At 38.9% G+C, this 15,075-nt stretch overlaps 1 protein-coding gene and 1 pseudogene across 1 annotated transcript in view; one reads left to right on the top strand and one right to left on the bottom strand.

The window, feature by feature from the left end:
- The first annotated feature begins 382 nt into the window (after positions 1 to 382).
- Positions 383 to 3,452, top strand: LOC102029035 (annotated as a pseudogene).
- Positions 3,453 to 6,963: 3,511 nt separating this feature from the next.
- Nckap1 (NCK-associated protein 1) overlaps positions 6,964 to 15,075 on the bottom strand; it is a 77,692-nt gene continuing 69,580 nt past the window's right edge. Inside the window, exons 27-31 of the mRNA XM_013514746.1 lie at positions 13,520 to 13,613; positions 12,311 to 12,427; positions 11,769 to 11,878; positions 8,924 to 9,013; positions 6,964 to 7,890 (exon numbers count right to left, since the gene is read on the bottom strand). Coding sequence (XP_013370200.1) covers positions 7,774 to 7,890; positions 8,924 to 9,013; positions 11,769 to 11,878; positions 12,311 to 12,427; positions 13,520 to 13,613 — 528 coding nt within the window. The 3' untranslated portion in view covers positions 6,964 to 7,773. The remainder of the gene's footprint in view (positions 7,891 to 8,923; positions 9,014 to 11,768; positions 11,879 to 12,310; positions 12,428 to 13,519; positions 13,614 to 15,075) is intronic.

Raw genomic sequence — 15,075 nt, 5'->3', positions numbered from 1 at the left:
TTTTTTTTTTTTTTTTTTTGGTCTTTTTGAGACAGGGTCTCACTATGCATTTCAGGGTGGCCTTGAGCTTACTTTGTAGCCCAGGCTGGTCTTGAACTCACAATGATCCTCCTGCCTCAGCCTCCGGCATGCTGGAATTACAGACATGCACCACCACGCCCAGCTTAACTTTCAAATAAGGAAGAATGGATATAACAGGAATTGAGAATAAATATTACATTGACAAGATTAGGTGCTCATTTCCTCACACTTGCAAAATGTCACCCATGTATTCTAAGAACTTACTCTATGACAATCTTCAGCTGAAGCCTTGGCTAAATACTAATTTGAAGGCACAGCCATTGAGATTCGGTCAATGTGTACTATGACCAAAAGACTTTAAATGCACTACGAGTGTGACTCAGGTAAAAGAGACGAGGGAATCAGCGACGTCTCCCTGCCAGGACAGCCCACTCCAACTCCAGGTCCCCCACTTGCCAGGCTTGCTAACCTCCTGTCAGGGGTCCACCAGGAAGCTCCCCTACCAGTTACACGCCCACTCGTGTCCTTGAGTGAAAGAAGGTAAAGGGGAGATGGGGTGCACGTTCACACCGGAAATGAGACATGGTCCTCTGTGGCTGGATTCAGAACTTCGGACTGCTAACTTATGGGATTTTGTTATTTTTAGGCTAGAATGATAGACTGAAAACTTCTCTTACAAATGAGACATTCCACAGTTGCACATGCTTGAACCGGACTTGACTGCAATATGTATATAAAGTTCAGTTCATACAAGAATGGATAAAGTTTTACGATTTTTAAGGCAACTTTCTACTCTGAAAATAATTTTCTACTCTGAAATAACAAATGAGGGTCAGATATTATTTAATTTTCCTTTCAAGGATACCAAGTAACAAGAACAAAAAAATCCAAACTTCAAAGCAAATCTTTTCCTCCAAAGGTAGAAACTGTAGCAAATGTTCCAAAGATGAGGGCATTTTGTGTGTTCATAAATTCAAGCTAAGACCACAGTAATTCCACTGTCATTTCCAATAGCTATAAACAGTGATGAAAGAAAGATATAAGGGGTTATTATTTTAATGAATATTCAAAAAAGCCTTACAAATAACAGCTAAAATCTCAGTAAGTTGAATCACTGAGTCCAATGGGCATGATTACACATTACATTATTCAGAAAGTCACACTTCCCAATTCAGAAAGTTACAGTATTCAGAAAGTTACACTTCACTGTCTGATACAATTTGGGGTTCGTTTAGAAGGTCTGGTGCTATACAATAAACTTTACTACTTTCAGATTAATGCCACAGCATACCCGTGAACTTATGTTCATTTCTTTGATGAACCAACAAGTTAAGATTGGATCTGTGAACTCTGACCATATAAGCAAAGAGGAAAGAAGGCAGCCAGTCAAGAAAAGCACAGGCACTAGCTGGCTACATGAGAGGCTCCTTCAGAGCTCCCATGACAGACACTCATTGGTACACTTCTTTCTAGCTTCTCACACAGGGCAAGCTTGTGCCTGCCTCCTGAGCCTTTACCTGCACCGTTCCTCCCTCTGTTCACTGCTGGTTCACACTCGTCCTTTCTGTCAGCTTCAATGTTACAGTCCCTGATGTCTCCTTTGCTTCCCAGTGTAGCATATGTGCATTCCCTATCACTATCAGAAAGTTGCTCCTTTACTGTTCACCATCATTACAGTGCAAATTCATCTGTGAAAGGGAGAACGTCTCTATTTCGCTCACCATTATATCCAAGCATCTAAAAATATTTGCTTGAATGAATGGAAAAGTGGCAGAAAGCAAGCAATTTTACTTCTCAGAAATATCCTAAGGAAATAACACATCAAGTTCACTGAGCTATAGGCACAAGGTGTTAAGAATAGTGAAAAACAAGAATTGCCTAAATGTCTATCCAAAAAATTTAAAGTAGTTATAGCATATATGGAGGCATGAAAAAGAACATCAAAGACGTTTTTCTTCTACTGAGTGAAATAAGTCAGTCAGTACACCCGGTCAGTACATATGGAATGATCGTATTACTGTAGAAAAAACCAAACAGTACGATATAGTGTATGTTCAGAAGAAAATGACAAAGATTAAAACAAGACACTGAATATAATGGTTATTAATTCACTTTGAACTGTTTCCCACAAGTCACTCTTGCTCCAAAAACCTTCCATGTTTTTTATCTAGTAATGGGGGTGTAGAAGAACTATGAAACAGAATAGAATACCTAAGTAATAAATATGTCTTGCTTTACGAGAATAAAACTTTGGACAGGCCACTTCCTCTCAGTCCCATATTGAACTAAAGTTCGAAGAGGCGAGTCTGGTCTCAAAGTGGAGGTAAAGCTGCCACCTGGTCGCCCTCTGCCCGAGTCCAGCCGTTGCCGTCACCGCTGCTGCTGCCCCCGAGGGGAGGAGGGCCATGATCCAAAGGAGCCAGAGTAGTCGAGGAAGCTGTTTACTGGGGGTCTGAGCTTTAAAACGACAGACGATAATTTAAGAGAACATTCTGAGAAGTGGGGCACACGTACAGAGTGTGCGGTAAAGAGAGATCCCCAAACAAAACGCTCCGGGACTTTGGTTCTGTGACTTCCTCTTGTGTTAAAGAGGTGGATGCAGCAATGCGGGCTCGATCATACAAAGCTGACGGGCTGTCGTGGAGCCAAAGAGAGCTAGCTGTTTGTAGAGAGGACTCCGCAAAGCCTCTGCCATCTAACAGTGAAGGAAAGTTTTGTCGGTGGCATTAAGATACAGAAGAATGTAATTTGAGAGACTACTTTGAAAAATACGGCAGGATTGAAACCACAGAAGTTATGGAAGACAGGCAGAGTGGGGAAAAAAGGAGGATTTGCTTTTGTAACTTTTGATGATCATGATAGTTGATAAAGTTGTTGTTCAGAAATACCATATTATAAGTGGGCATAACTGTGAAGTGAAATGGGCCCTTTCTAAGCAAGAGGTGCAGTCTGCTGGATCACAGAAGCCATGGAGGTGGATCTGGAAACTTTATGGGTCACGGCAGAAACTCTGGAGGTGGTGGAGGGGATTCTGGCCATGGTGGAAACTTTGGTAGAAGGGGAGGCTATGGTGGCAGGGGAGGTGGCAGCAGAGGTAGCTATGGAGGAGGTGATGGCGGAAACTATGGTGGCGGCCCTGGTTACAGTAGTAGAGGAGGGTATGGTGGTGGTGGACCAGGGTATGGAAACCAAGGTGGTGGATTTGGTAGCCGTGGAGGAGGGTATGATGGTTTCAATGAGGGAGGAAATATGGGTGGTGATAACTATGGTAGCGGTGGGAACTATAATGATTTTGGAAATTATAGCAGGCAACAGCAATCAAATAGACCCACGAAAGGGGGCAGTTTTGGTGGAAGAAGCTCTGGCAGTCCCTGTGGTGCTGGCTATGGACCTGGGGTGGAAGTGGTAGATATGGTAGCAGAAGGTTTTAAAAAAGTAACAGAAAAGGGCTACAGTTCTTAGCAGGAGAGCAAGGAGATGTCAGGAAAGCTGCAGGTTACTTTGAGACCGTTGTCCCAAATGCATTAGAGGAACTGTAAAAATCTGCCACCGAAGGAACGATAATCCGTAGTCAGAAAAGTTACTGCAGCTTAAACAGGACACCCTTCTGGTTCAGGACTGTCACAGCCACAGTTTGCAAAAAGTGCAGCTATTGATGAATGCAGTGTAGTGTCAATTAGATGTACATCCCGGAGGATCTGTATCTGTTGTAGCTTTGTCTTTTCCTTTCTTTTCATTAATCAGGTATATTGCCCTGTAAATCGTGATAGTGGTACCACTAATAAAAATCAAGGAATTTTTAACATAAAAAAAAAAAACATTGGACAAGAAAAACTCCAGATGACCATGGAAAGTTTTTTTTTTTTTTTTTTCTTGGCCTAACAGTGGTAGAATATGGATTATTTATATCCTTATGTTCTCCCACATATTCTAAAGTGCACATATTCAAATGCCTACCTTATCTCTCTAAATAGCCCTCACAACAAACTTATTACCACCTTGGGATCCTAGTATTTTGAAGCAAACCGCTTAAATTTTTTTTTTTTTTTTTTTGCTTTTTTCCGGTACCGGGCATCAAACTCAGGACCTTGTGCTTGCCAGGCAGGTGCTGTGCTTGCCAGGCAGGTGCTGTGCCGCTGAGCTAAATCCCCAGCCCCAAACTGCCTAAATCTTAAAGTGATTACCAAATAAACAGTTGACACTATTTTAAGCCTAAAAATATTGTATTTTAAAAATCTCCCTTAAAAATTCCTTTGGGAACTATTAAACTTTTTCAACATTGATAATTATTCCCTGCTTTAAACTATAGACAAATCATATACAAATTAGCTGTCTTTATCGTGTGGCACCTTAAAAATTTCATCCCACTCTCTCTGTGAACAAAGAGAAACATCGTAACTGACTTCACAGCAGCTGTTCTCTTTAACACAGCAGGCAGTGTCTATACAGGAAGCTGTGGTATCAGATACAAAGCTGGGGAGAAACAGTGTTTACAGTGCCAATCAAAGAGCAAAATATCCAGTTAGTTTTTGTGGCTGCCTGGCCCTCGTGCCAGTCAGGACGCAGAGGCTCTTACACATTTCCAGTTCATTACACACCGATGCGGCAACCAGCAACATGTGCACTAGTTCCATCCTGAGTTTCTCTTTCTTTTAAATATTCCATATGGTACCAGATATAATTAGCAAGGTGATGGCACACAAGCTTTTAATTCATAATCTTTAAACAATGTCATGTGATTTTATTTTCTGTTAATATTTATTCCAGTGGTATACTTTTCAAAACATTTAAGTGAGTTTTTTAATAGTTGACCTCCGGAAAAAAAAAAAAAAAAAAAAAAAGGGGGGCACTGGGGATTTAGCTCAGTGGCATGGCGCCTGCCTGGCAAGCTCGAGGTTGTGAGTTCGATTCCCGGTACCGGAAAAATAACAAAAAAAAATAGTTGGCCTCATATCAAATGCTGTACTGAGATAATCCTAAGCCAAGTTTATTTTAAAACAAACTTAAACAAACTTGCAGTTTGGCATGGTGGTGAGCATCTTTAATCCCAGCACTTGGAAAGTGGAGGCAGGGGGACTGTGAGGAGTTCAAGACTGTCCTGGACTACATATCCAGACCCTGCATTAAAAAGAAACAAACTTTTGGGCCCTCAGCCTTGCAGTAGGGCACCCGGCTCCCAGGAAGCTGTGCGGCGGGAAGTGCCGGCCTTCGAGCCGGCCCCCAGCCTCATAGGCACCCGGGATGAGAGCCCCTGGTGCCTAGGAGGCTGTGTGGTGGTGTGCACTACCACACGCCGGCCCTAAACCAGCCACCACCACGCAATTGAGACTATCATGGCACAGAGAAGCAATGACACAATTGGCCCACCATGCACTGGCTGCGGAGTCCCACCTGCGGACGTGCATCGATCATTCAGACATGGAGAAACCACTGGGAATACATGCCACACAACAGGGTGCTCTTGCCCCTGATGCTGAGAACCAGAAAGGTCCAGAGTCAGCGGAGGAGCCGCTGCTGAACAAGGACTCAGAGAATGCGAGAGTACAGACTAAGCCCGAAGAGTCAGAGGTCTAGTGGACTGGCATCACGAGAGCCATTCAAAGCTGTGAACCAGGAGGACCGTGCACAATACCTGGGGAGACCCCTCGGAAGCCATTCTTCCCGACAGTACAGGCTGCAGTGGAGGAGTGCGTAGAGCTCCGGAGAGGTCTGCAGCAAGATTTCTGCTGCCTGTGCTGATGGCTGGGGAGAGGTTGGTTGTGGGGTCCCAATGTGATGGGAGGCTGGAGAGAAAAAGCTACAAAAACTGGCTTTCGCCCCAGATGGCTCACTTGAGATGCTAGTTAAGAATTGCCTCCTCAGTATTCTATAGCTGTGATGAGGCGGCAGCCAAGAAGACAAAACAGAGAGACTGAGAAAAAGCAGCTGCTTTTGCTGCAGCACTAAGAGAAGCAGACCCTAAGTCTGACTCCCGGGGCTCCAAGAAGAACTCGACGACTGTATTCATCTGTTACCGCTGTTAAAAGCCAGGCCACCTCAAGAGGAGCTGCCCTAAGAGCCCCCCTGGGCCATGCCCTGAGTGCAAAGGTGACCACTGGAGATCAGTCTGCCCTCTGAAGAGGCGGCCCCAGAGCTTAGACCCATCCTAACAGCCCAACAGGAATGAGGGGGCCTGGAGCATACTCTGCCTTCTCCCTCTGGCCAGACTGTCACCTCCATGGAAGAGCACCAGGTAATCATGACTATGGAGGAACAAGAAAACAGCTTGTTGCTAAACACAGGTGCAAGTCTCTCAGTCCTTCTTTTCAGTCCCGGCCTTCCAGCCGTCACGCCTCAGTGAAAGGAGTCACTGATGAGGACAGAATATGCTATTTTTGACAACCCTTAGGCTGTAACTACTTGTTAGATCCTTCTTGTGTATCTGTGTCTTCCTGAGAAACCACTTTGAAGATACCACCATGTATTACAGCAGCCATTGATATTTTCCTACTAATCTGTCCATAACTCTGTCATGTTTGTGTTGTTCCTATCCTATTTCATAACTGGATGCATGTTTATTATTATGTGTTTCCTACAACAACCACTGAGAATAGTTAATGATTATTCAATTGGTCACTCATGAATAGCTCTATTTATTTTCTTTAGAAGCCACTTGAAGATACCAAAGTAGAGTAAAACAACTATTGATAATCTCCTACCTCTTTTGTCTGTAACTCACTATTATTTGTCCGTTTCTTTTCCTGAGAAACTATCTTGTAGATAACAATATGTAAAATAATAACCACTGATAATTTCCTACCACTTTGTCTGTAATTTGGTAAGCCCCCCATTACTGTTATCCTTTCTACTCTTTAAAATAAAAATAATAATAAAAAAAGAAACTAACTTTTATATTGCTGAGTAAAGCTTTTCAAAGATTTTCATCGAAGAAATCAATCAAGATGTGATATAGTCTAGTGTTTATTTTATGTTATGGCAGGTACACTTGAATTTCAAAAATTTAAAACATATAAAAAGTGGTTAGGGACTAACATTTGTATCAACAGTTGATAAATGTTTAAGATTGTTTATTATACAGCAGGATACAATGGTAGTGCTACTGCCAACAGGGCACCATGGATGTTAGGTCTAAAAATTATCACTAAGCTTTATACAAGCAACAACATATGCTGCTGTTACAACTTCTGGACATATTCTGCTTCTAGTGCTAAGCAGTTTTTAACATTTTTAATGTTATACAGTATTATTTAGTTTGGCAAATGTTTCAAAATAAAGTAGAAATGTATTCATAACATCACAGAAATGCACATCCAATTTTGTTTTCAGTAAGAACCATAGGTACAGATCAGAACTCTTCCCTATATGAAATAATTTACACACAGATGAATGCTATAATATCACTATCTAAAATAATCACTAAATACAGTTCTTTTTCAGAAATAAACAAGCATCAGAAATAAACAGGCAGAGTTTGTTTTCATTATCAAAAACATATAATGTATGTTTTTCAAACAAATGATACTCTAAAATTATAGGAATAATCTCAGTGAAGTCAGTGAATGTGCAATCTAAATCAACCAATATGTTGTAGTACAACCATATTAAGAAACCAATAATCAGAAAATACAACCATATGAAAGAAATTTATAATCCACAAAATTGTTTTTCAGGCCTTAAGGTAAAATAGTTCCACAGTTTACAGATAAAACCAAGGCAACAAAAATGCGTGCTTGTCTTGAATAAGTAGATATTCTATGCAGAGGATGTAACGCTTTGTTTGTAGACAGCATGGTATGCATTTCTCAGCAACACATAAGGAAAACAAGATTCCAAAAGATCCATTGTCAGGAATGGCGATTCCTGTACAATCTGCAAAATTCCAAAAATGCATTAAAATGCAAGTCATTTATAATGGGAACATATATTAACAAGGAGAAAGCCATAATCCCTATGTTGTTCTCATTAGAAACAGAAACAAATTATTTCCTTTTATTTTAAAATTTAAAATGTAAAAATGCCAGTGATTCCTACCAAAATGTTTAAAAATACTATTTTTCAATTAAATCAATTAATGAGAACAAAATGAGCACTTTCATTGCCCTTAATATATAAGACATAAGAGAATAAAACAATATTTGAAATGTAGTCCCTACCATTAAACTTATCCAGGGACTCAAAACTAAGATAGAAAACAAAACTAAACATAAGACTAACCATAAACAGAAAACTATAAATTCTAGAATTCAAAAGGGAAAGAAAGATTTTAGTATAGACCAGAGTAATCACAAAAGACCACCTGAAAAATGTTTGAGTCACTAGGACAGACACAGGTCTCGGCAGATAGGGAAGGGAAGTGACTCTCTCATGAAGGAAGAGCCACATGGTAGAAACAAGTATAGCTGGTTCAGACACTGCAGAGAAAAAGCTGACAAGGCAAGAAAAGCATGAGATTATATCAAATGGGCAGATCAGGGTCAGACTGTACAAAACTTCAATAATCTGGGTTTTTTTGCGGGGGTGTACTGGGAATTGAACTCAGGACCTTGCACTTGGTCAGGCAGGTGCTTGTGCCACTGAGCTGCATCCCCAGCCCTTCAGTAATCTGGAAAAGAACTGAAACTGATACTTTAGGAAAAAATAAGGCCCACATATTGTTTGAAAATCTACTCATAAAAGAAGACTCTAAACAGTAAATGCTTGTCTTTGATTTTATTATTTTCTGTAGTTAACCTAATGGTAAAAGAAGGCTGACATGAGTCTTTATTTACATCTTTTTAAAGAAATGGTATGGCTTGAGAGGAAAGAACAAAGGACATGAAAAACCACTTCAGCTTACCAAGAAATGGCACTAACAAATGACTGCAACATTTTTGTTATTAATAAAAATTAAAACAAGACTTACCATATCTAGTAGTAAATAAACTGATTCTCTATTTCGTGTGGTAGTTTTATCTGTCTCCTGGCCAATTTTCAGTAGACTTGAGGATGCAAGCTTAAAAATATATGTACATATTTAAGTGGGTTTTTAAATGAAATGTTCATTCGTCATTTGTTTATTTCAGTATGCTTCAATTTCCAACATATTTCAATCATTCAGGGCTATGCATAAAATATGCAACAATTAAATAACAAGATGAACTCTGACACCTTACATTCAAGCAACAATTTAGAGCTATCAAGGTATAAATGTAATGAAACATTCTTATTGGTCTTTAAAATTGGTATTTTCCAGAATAAGTCTGTTTCTTAAAAAGCTTCAAACTATTTTCTCTCTTCCTAATAGCTGTATTAACTACACAGTATCTGCTACCCCCTCACCTCACCCACCTTATCCAGATTCACTTTCCATGGTAAAATGTGGTAAAAAAAAACATTAAATGGCAAGTTTCAGAAATAATGCACAAGATTTAAACTTCATGTGAGGAAAGCTTGTGCCATCCTGCTCTACAGTGCCAGGGACATGCATGAGCCACCGCTTCACTCTGCCTCAGTTATCAGACTGTCAGGATAACGCAGTGTTTGTGTTCAAGTAATCCTTTTCATAATGCCCCCCAAAAACAGCAGTGAGGTTGCCAATTTGAATACGCCAAAGAAAAGCAGCAAGTATTTCCGTTAGAGGTAAAAGTTCTGAGTGTGTAGAAAGACAAAAAAAGGAGAAAATCCTACGCCGAGAGTGCTAAGATCCTTACTATGGATCTTCTCTCCATAAAATTATGAAGGAAAGAGAAATTTGTGCAAGTTTTACTGTGATACCTCAAAGTGTTAAAGTTATGGCCACAGAACTTGGTAAATGCCTAAGATGGAAAAAGCATTAATTCTGGGAGTAGAAGATGGGACCAAAGAATGTGTTCCAGTTAATGGTGACATGTCACACCAGAAAGCACTGAACCAATGTACAAAGACTTTAGCAAAGGTTCCTTCAAATGACTGATAAACCATTTACTGGACTTAAGGGCTGGTTGTGCAGATTCAGGAATAGATCTGGACTGAAAACTATCAAAATTGCTGGAGAGGCTGCATCTGTCAAAGAAACAGCTGCTGCTACAGTCTTCAACTGTCATGAGACCAGGCTCTCCTGCAAGAGGACGCCAAAAAGAACTGACATTCACAGAAGTGCAAGGGTGGCAACAGGGCATAAATCATGGAAGGGCGGGGCTAACTGATGCTTTGTGGCAGCGGGGCAGGGAAGATGATAAAGCCAGGAACAGTGCACAGAATGAAGAACACGTATGATCTCAAAAACAATTGCTCTGGCAACATGATCAGAAAGTGTGGGCGACAGTCAGTTTGTTTATGTAGTGGTTCTACCAAACCTTTATCCCAGAAACGAAAAAATACTTGGAAAAGGAAGGGTTGCAATTTAAGGTCCTATTAGTAATAGATAATGTACCTGGCCAACCTGAATCTGTCTGCTATGAAAGTGAAAATGCGAAGACTGTATTTTTACGTCCAAATACAACCTCATTCTTCAGCTCCTTAACCAGAGCATTACTTGATTTGTCAAAGCCACCAACATCTGCCTAGTATTTGACTGCATTCAATCTGCAACTGGTGCACATACACATCAGTTAATGTGGACATAACACAGTGCTGAAAATCTTTCATTACGGCCAATGGAGTAACATTCATCAAAGCTGCAATGGAGGAGTAAAAACCAGAAACCACAGAAGAACTTATGGAGTGAAGTCAGGAAAGATTTTAAATGTTCCTCAAGGGACTGATGGAAAAGTCAGGAAAATCCTTCACACAGCATGAGAAGGTGGTGAAGTGGGATTTGCCAACATGCTTCATGAAGACAGTACTCAAGTGTTAAGTGTTAACAAGTAAGGAACTGTAAGAACCTGCTGAGTCATACTGAGGAAGACGAAGAAGAAAACTGAAGCACAGTCAGCCAACGTGTCTCAAACTGCACAGACTTTGAGGACAAAATTATGGGATACAATCTTTGAATGGAACACAGCACTGAAGTCACACCTATGGGCATCAAAGGATTATAAACTCTGCAGCAATACTCTGGTAAGTTAAAAAGGGACACTTCTGATTACCATGTTTTCCCACAAGGCTTTTGAAAAAACAACAACAGTACTGAGAATCCTCAACCACTGACACTGTTATGGTTCTGTGATCCAGGATCTCCAGACAGATGCTCCTCCTTTTGAGACAGTGTCAGAAGATGCAGTACCCTAATGCTACGTCACGATGCCTACATCATGCACCTCACCTAGTCTCTTCCCATTTCATCATTTCATTTCAACATGATCATTTCATTTCAAAGCACAATAAGGCGTTTCAAGAGAAAGACCACATCTGTGTAACTTTTATTACTAGTTATTTTTGTTAAACTTTATCATAGGTATGTATGTATAGAAAAACTATAGTGCAGTGTTCTACAAGGCAGGGAAAGACTTCTAATTCAGAGAAAAAAACTATAACTGTTCCTTAATGCAGCACTCCTTAATGCACTGTTCCTTAGTGCAGCATTCTACAAGGCAGGAAAAGACTTCTAATTCAGAGAAAAAAACTGTAACTGTTCCTTAATTTTCATATACAACGATTTCACCAGTTCCTCCCTTGAAAAGAAAAAAATTAAAAGAAAAATAAAACTCACATATTTGAGAAAAGAATTCAAAGACCAAAACTACCCCAAAATGCAATGAAGTAAAACAAAAGGGAATATACTATATCTCGTAATCATAATTTTTAGTTTTCTTTACAAAATGTTATGAGTTTTCTTTGATGATACATACCGCCAGAAATTCTTTAAGACGGTCTTCAATGCTTCCTTTGTGAATTGTAAACAAAGCTGCAGCGATCTGATTGATGGCTTTGGCCAAACAATGTATGTTGTTGCAGTGCCCTAAGAAAGTACATCATCAGGGTTGTACAGATTCTGTGAGACCCCAAAACATTCAATAACGCAGAAAAGGTAATGCTTTAATGGTTTCACAGTTTACACAGTGGCATGACTGAAAGTAGAGATGGGACACAAACTGCCGTGCTCTTTCACTTTCATGAGGACTAGGGTTTTTTAAAAATGGGGCCACAAGGCAGCAACAAATGATCAATTCTGTACTATATCAAACAGGTACTTTACAAAATCCCTACCATCTTGGAAACTTAAAAAGAGTGATGAATTGAGCATTTTATCACTCAATCCTTAAAATAATCCAATGGCTAACACAAGCCGTATTTTATTACAAACAAGGACCAATTACTTAAAGAGAAAAGTATCTCCTATACCACAACCAGTGATTTTTTCACCGCCCGAACAATTTAATACCACTATTACCTTCTATAGCAGGGCTGTACTGAGACATCACATTACTAGCCAGGGTTGGTAAAGAAACTGCTACAAAGACCATGAGAAGGCAGGCAATTTTATATTCTTCTTCTGGACTAATATTTTCTAAGAGGAAAAAATTAAGAATAAAATAAAGCTATTTCTTCAAAATTAGCTGAGCTATAACCTATACACATTTTTAAAATAAGTTACTTACTTAAAAATCTATTCACTATTTTACTAAAAAATACTAAAATAAAGTATTTTCCTAGAGTTCTATAGAATCAGCCACAGTTTTGCTCTAAGAATGTTGTACAAAGTAAAAATACACTTATCAGTAGTGGTTATTATCTACAGGCATATTTCAGAAACCTCTAATAAAACTAGTAAGGCAAAATCTTTTTTTAATTGTAAGACATAGAATAAAAAATTTTAGTTAAGTGAATCCTAAAATTTCCTAACAGAAACTGATGAAAAATTACTGTTTACAATACAGAAAATTCACCATGTTATAAATTATTCTACACATTGTTAATTTTTTTGTTATCTTCCATCTCCAAAATACTTCTCATGGCCTGGGGTATAGTTCAATATACAACATGTACTTGGCAGGCATGAGGCCCTGGGTTTGACCACCACTACCCTGCCTCTAGCTGCTAATTTTATGTTTTTGCTCCCTTTTATAATAAAACTTTTTGAGGTATTTTACACTTCTTATCTCCATTTCTTTTTTTCCTATTCACCGTTAAGTGCTCTCTAATCAGTCCTTTGCCATGTTTCTATACAGGTGATCATTCCCCTCCCACTTTCCTATAACCTGCTCTTTCTTAGTTTTATTGGGCTCACTGGTCTCTTCTCTCTTCTTACTGTTGTTACTGATACTATTATTGTTGTGGGACTTCTTCTTATTCTGAGGTCTTAAAGTTGGAGCAGTTCAAGGTTTAGATTTTGATTTTTTTTCACTGATGCATCTACCCACACTATAGGCTTTATTAACTTCATCCAGCCGTAAGGCTCAACATCTACATAACAACTATACTACACACAAGGTCCCAGAACACAAGGATCTTTGTTTTTCTTGTACTGATCTACTAATCACCAATGATAATAACAGTATAGACTAATACAAAGAAGGCCATCTGAATAGATATCATACCTACACCTGTGTGGCCCTGGCAACTTTAGTAACAGCACTATGTATTTACTAATGCATTTTACCTGATTTTTGTGAAGAAAGAGCCACCACTAAGGCAGGATCAATCTCACAAGGTAATCCAGCAGCTGATGATAACTCATACACATTCATTGCAACCTGAAAATACACAATTACAGAGTATAAAATATTCTAAAAAATATGAGAAAGTTCACTTTACTAAGAAAGTATTTATTGTTCAAATCAGTCTACTTAAAAGACACTAGAGAATTTCTAAAATTTGGTTGAAGCAGAAACTACACATGTAAAGGAGTGTAACTAAGCTCTATCAAAAAACTGATTGAGTACTTTTATGATGTGCTACTGGATCTAACTTTGTAAGGTTAGGCCAAATAAAACTTGTAAATTTTCTGTGGCAGATTGTAAGATAATTATTTTTGTTACTATTTTTCTCGGAAGTATAAATGTAAAATATGAAGTCAAAAGGGATGAATAAATGACCAGAAGTGAAACAAGATTACTAGACCTATGTTGATGAACATAACTGTTTTATAAATACAGTACATTATTCATTACAATAAATTTTAAAGTGTTAATCTGAAGAAAGGATGTACAACTAATCTTTCTACATCACATATGGATCTCAGCTACTCAAGATACTGATTGCTCAAAACCATAGTTCAAACCTATCTACACAATTGGTTGCTACTTATGTTGCAATAAAAATCCTTAGAACACTGTACAGCTTAGAATAAATGGAATCATGCCATACATTATATTCTAGGTAATATAATGGGATATATTATTCTACATACAAAAATGGACTCAAGATGAACCACAGATCTAAGAGCTACAGCAACAAACTCTTGGAGGACAATACAGTCTGGCAATGATTTCTTATACATGATACCAAAAGCACAAATAAAAAAAAGAAAAAATACGAATTGGACTTCACTGCAATTAAAATTTTCTGTGCTTCATAAGACACCACCAAGAAAATGCAAAGACAACTCAAAGAATCAGAAAAACAATCTGCAAATCAGATACCTGCTAGTGGACTTATATCCAAGATGTATAAAGAATTCTTATACTCCAAAAAGAAAATGACAACCTAACTTAAACAACCGGCAAAGGCTGAATAAAATACTACATTTCTCTAAAGATACATCATAAATGCCAACAAATACATGAAAGGATGTTCAACATCATCTGCCATCATGGAAATGCAAATCAATATAATGAAACCCCACTTCACTTACTAGAACGGCTACAACCTAGAACACAAGTATTTGCAGGGATACATGAAACATGAAACCCTTACGCCCTGCTGGTGAGAAAGCAGAACCGTGCATTCATTTTGAAAACAGTTTGCAGTTCCTCAAAACCCTAAACACACAATTTCTCTGCAACCCACCAATTCTACTCTTGCAATACACCAGAGGGAAATGAAAACAAATGTTCACACAAAATACTGAACATGGTCATTCACAGTAGCATTATTTTTAACCGCTTCAAGAAGTGAAAATAGGGGCTGGGGATTTAGCTCAGCGGCAAAAGCGCCTGCCTGGCAAGCGCAAGGTCGTGAGTTCGGTTCCTGGTACCGGAGAAAAACCAAAAAAAA

The sequence above is a fragment of the Chinchilla lanigera genome, unplaced genomic scaffold (assembly GCF_000276665.1).
Source record: "Chinchilla lanigera isolate Chin_1 unplaced genomic scaffold, ChiLan1.0 scaffold00002, whole genome shotgun sequence".
Classification (NCBI taxonomy): domain Eukaryota; kingdom Metazoa; phylum Chordata; class Mammalia; order Rodentia; family Chinchillidae; genus Chinchilla; species Chinchilla lanigera.
Note: the sequence above shows the minus strand (reverse complement) of the source record. Positions and strands in the feature narration are given on the sequence as shown.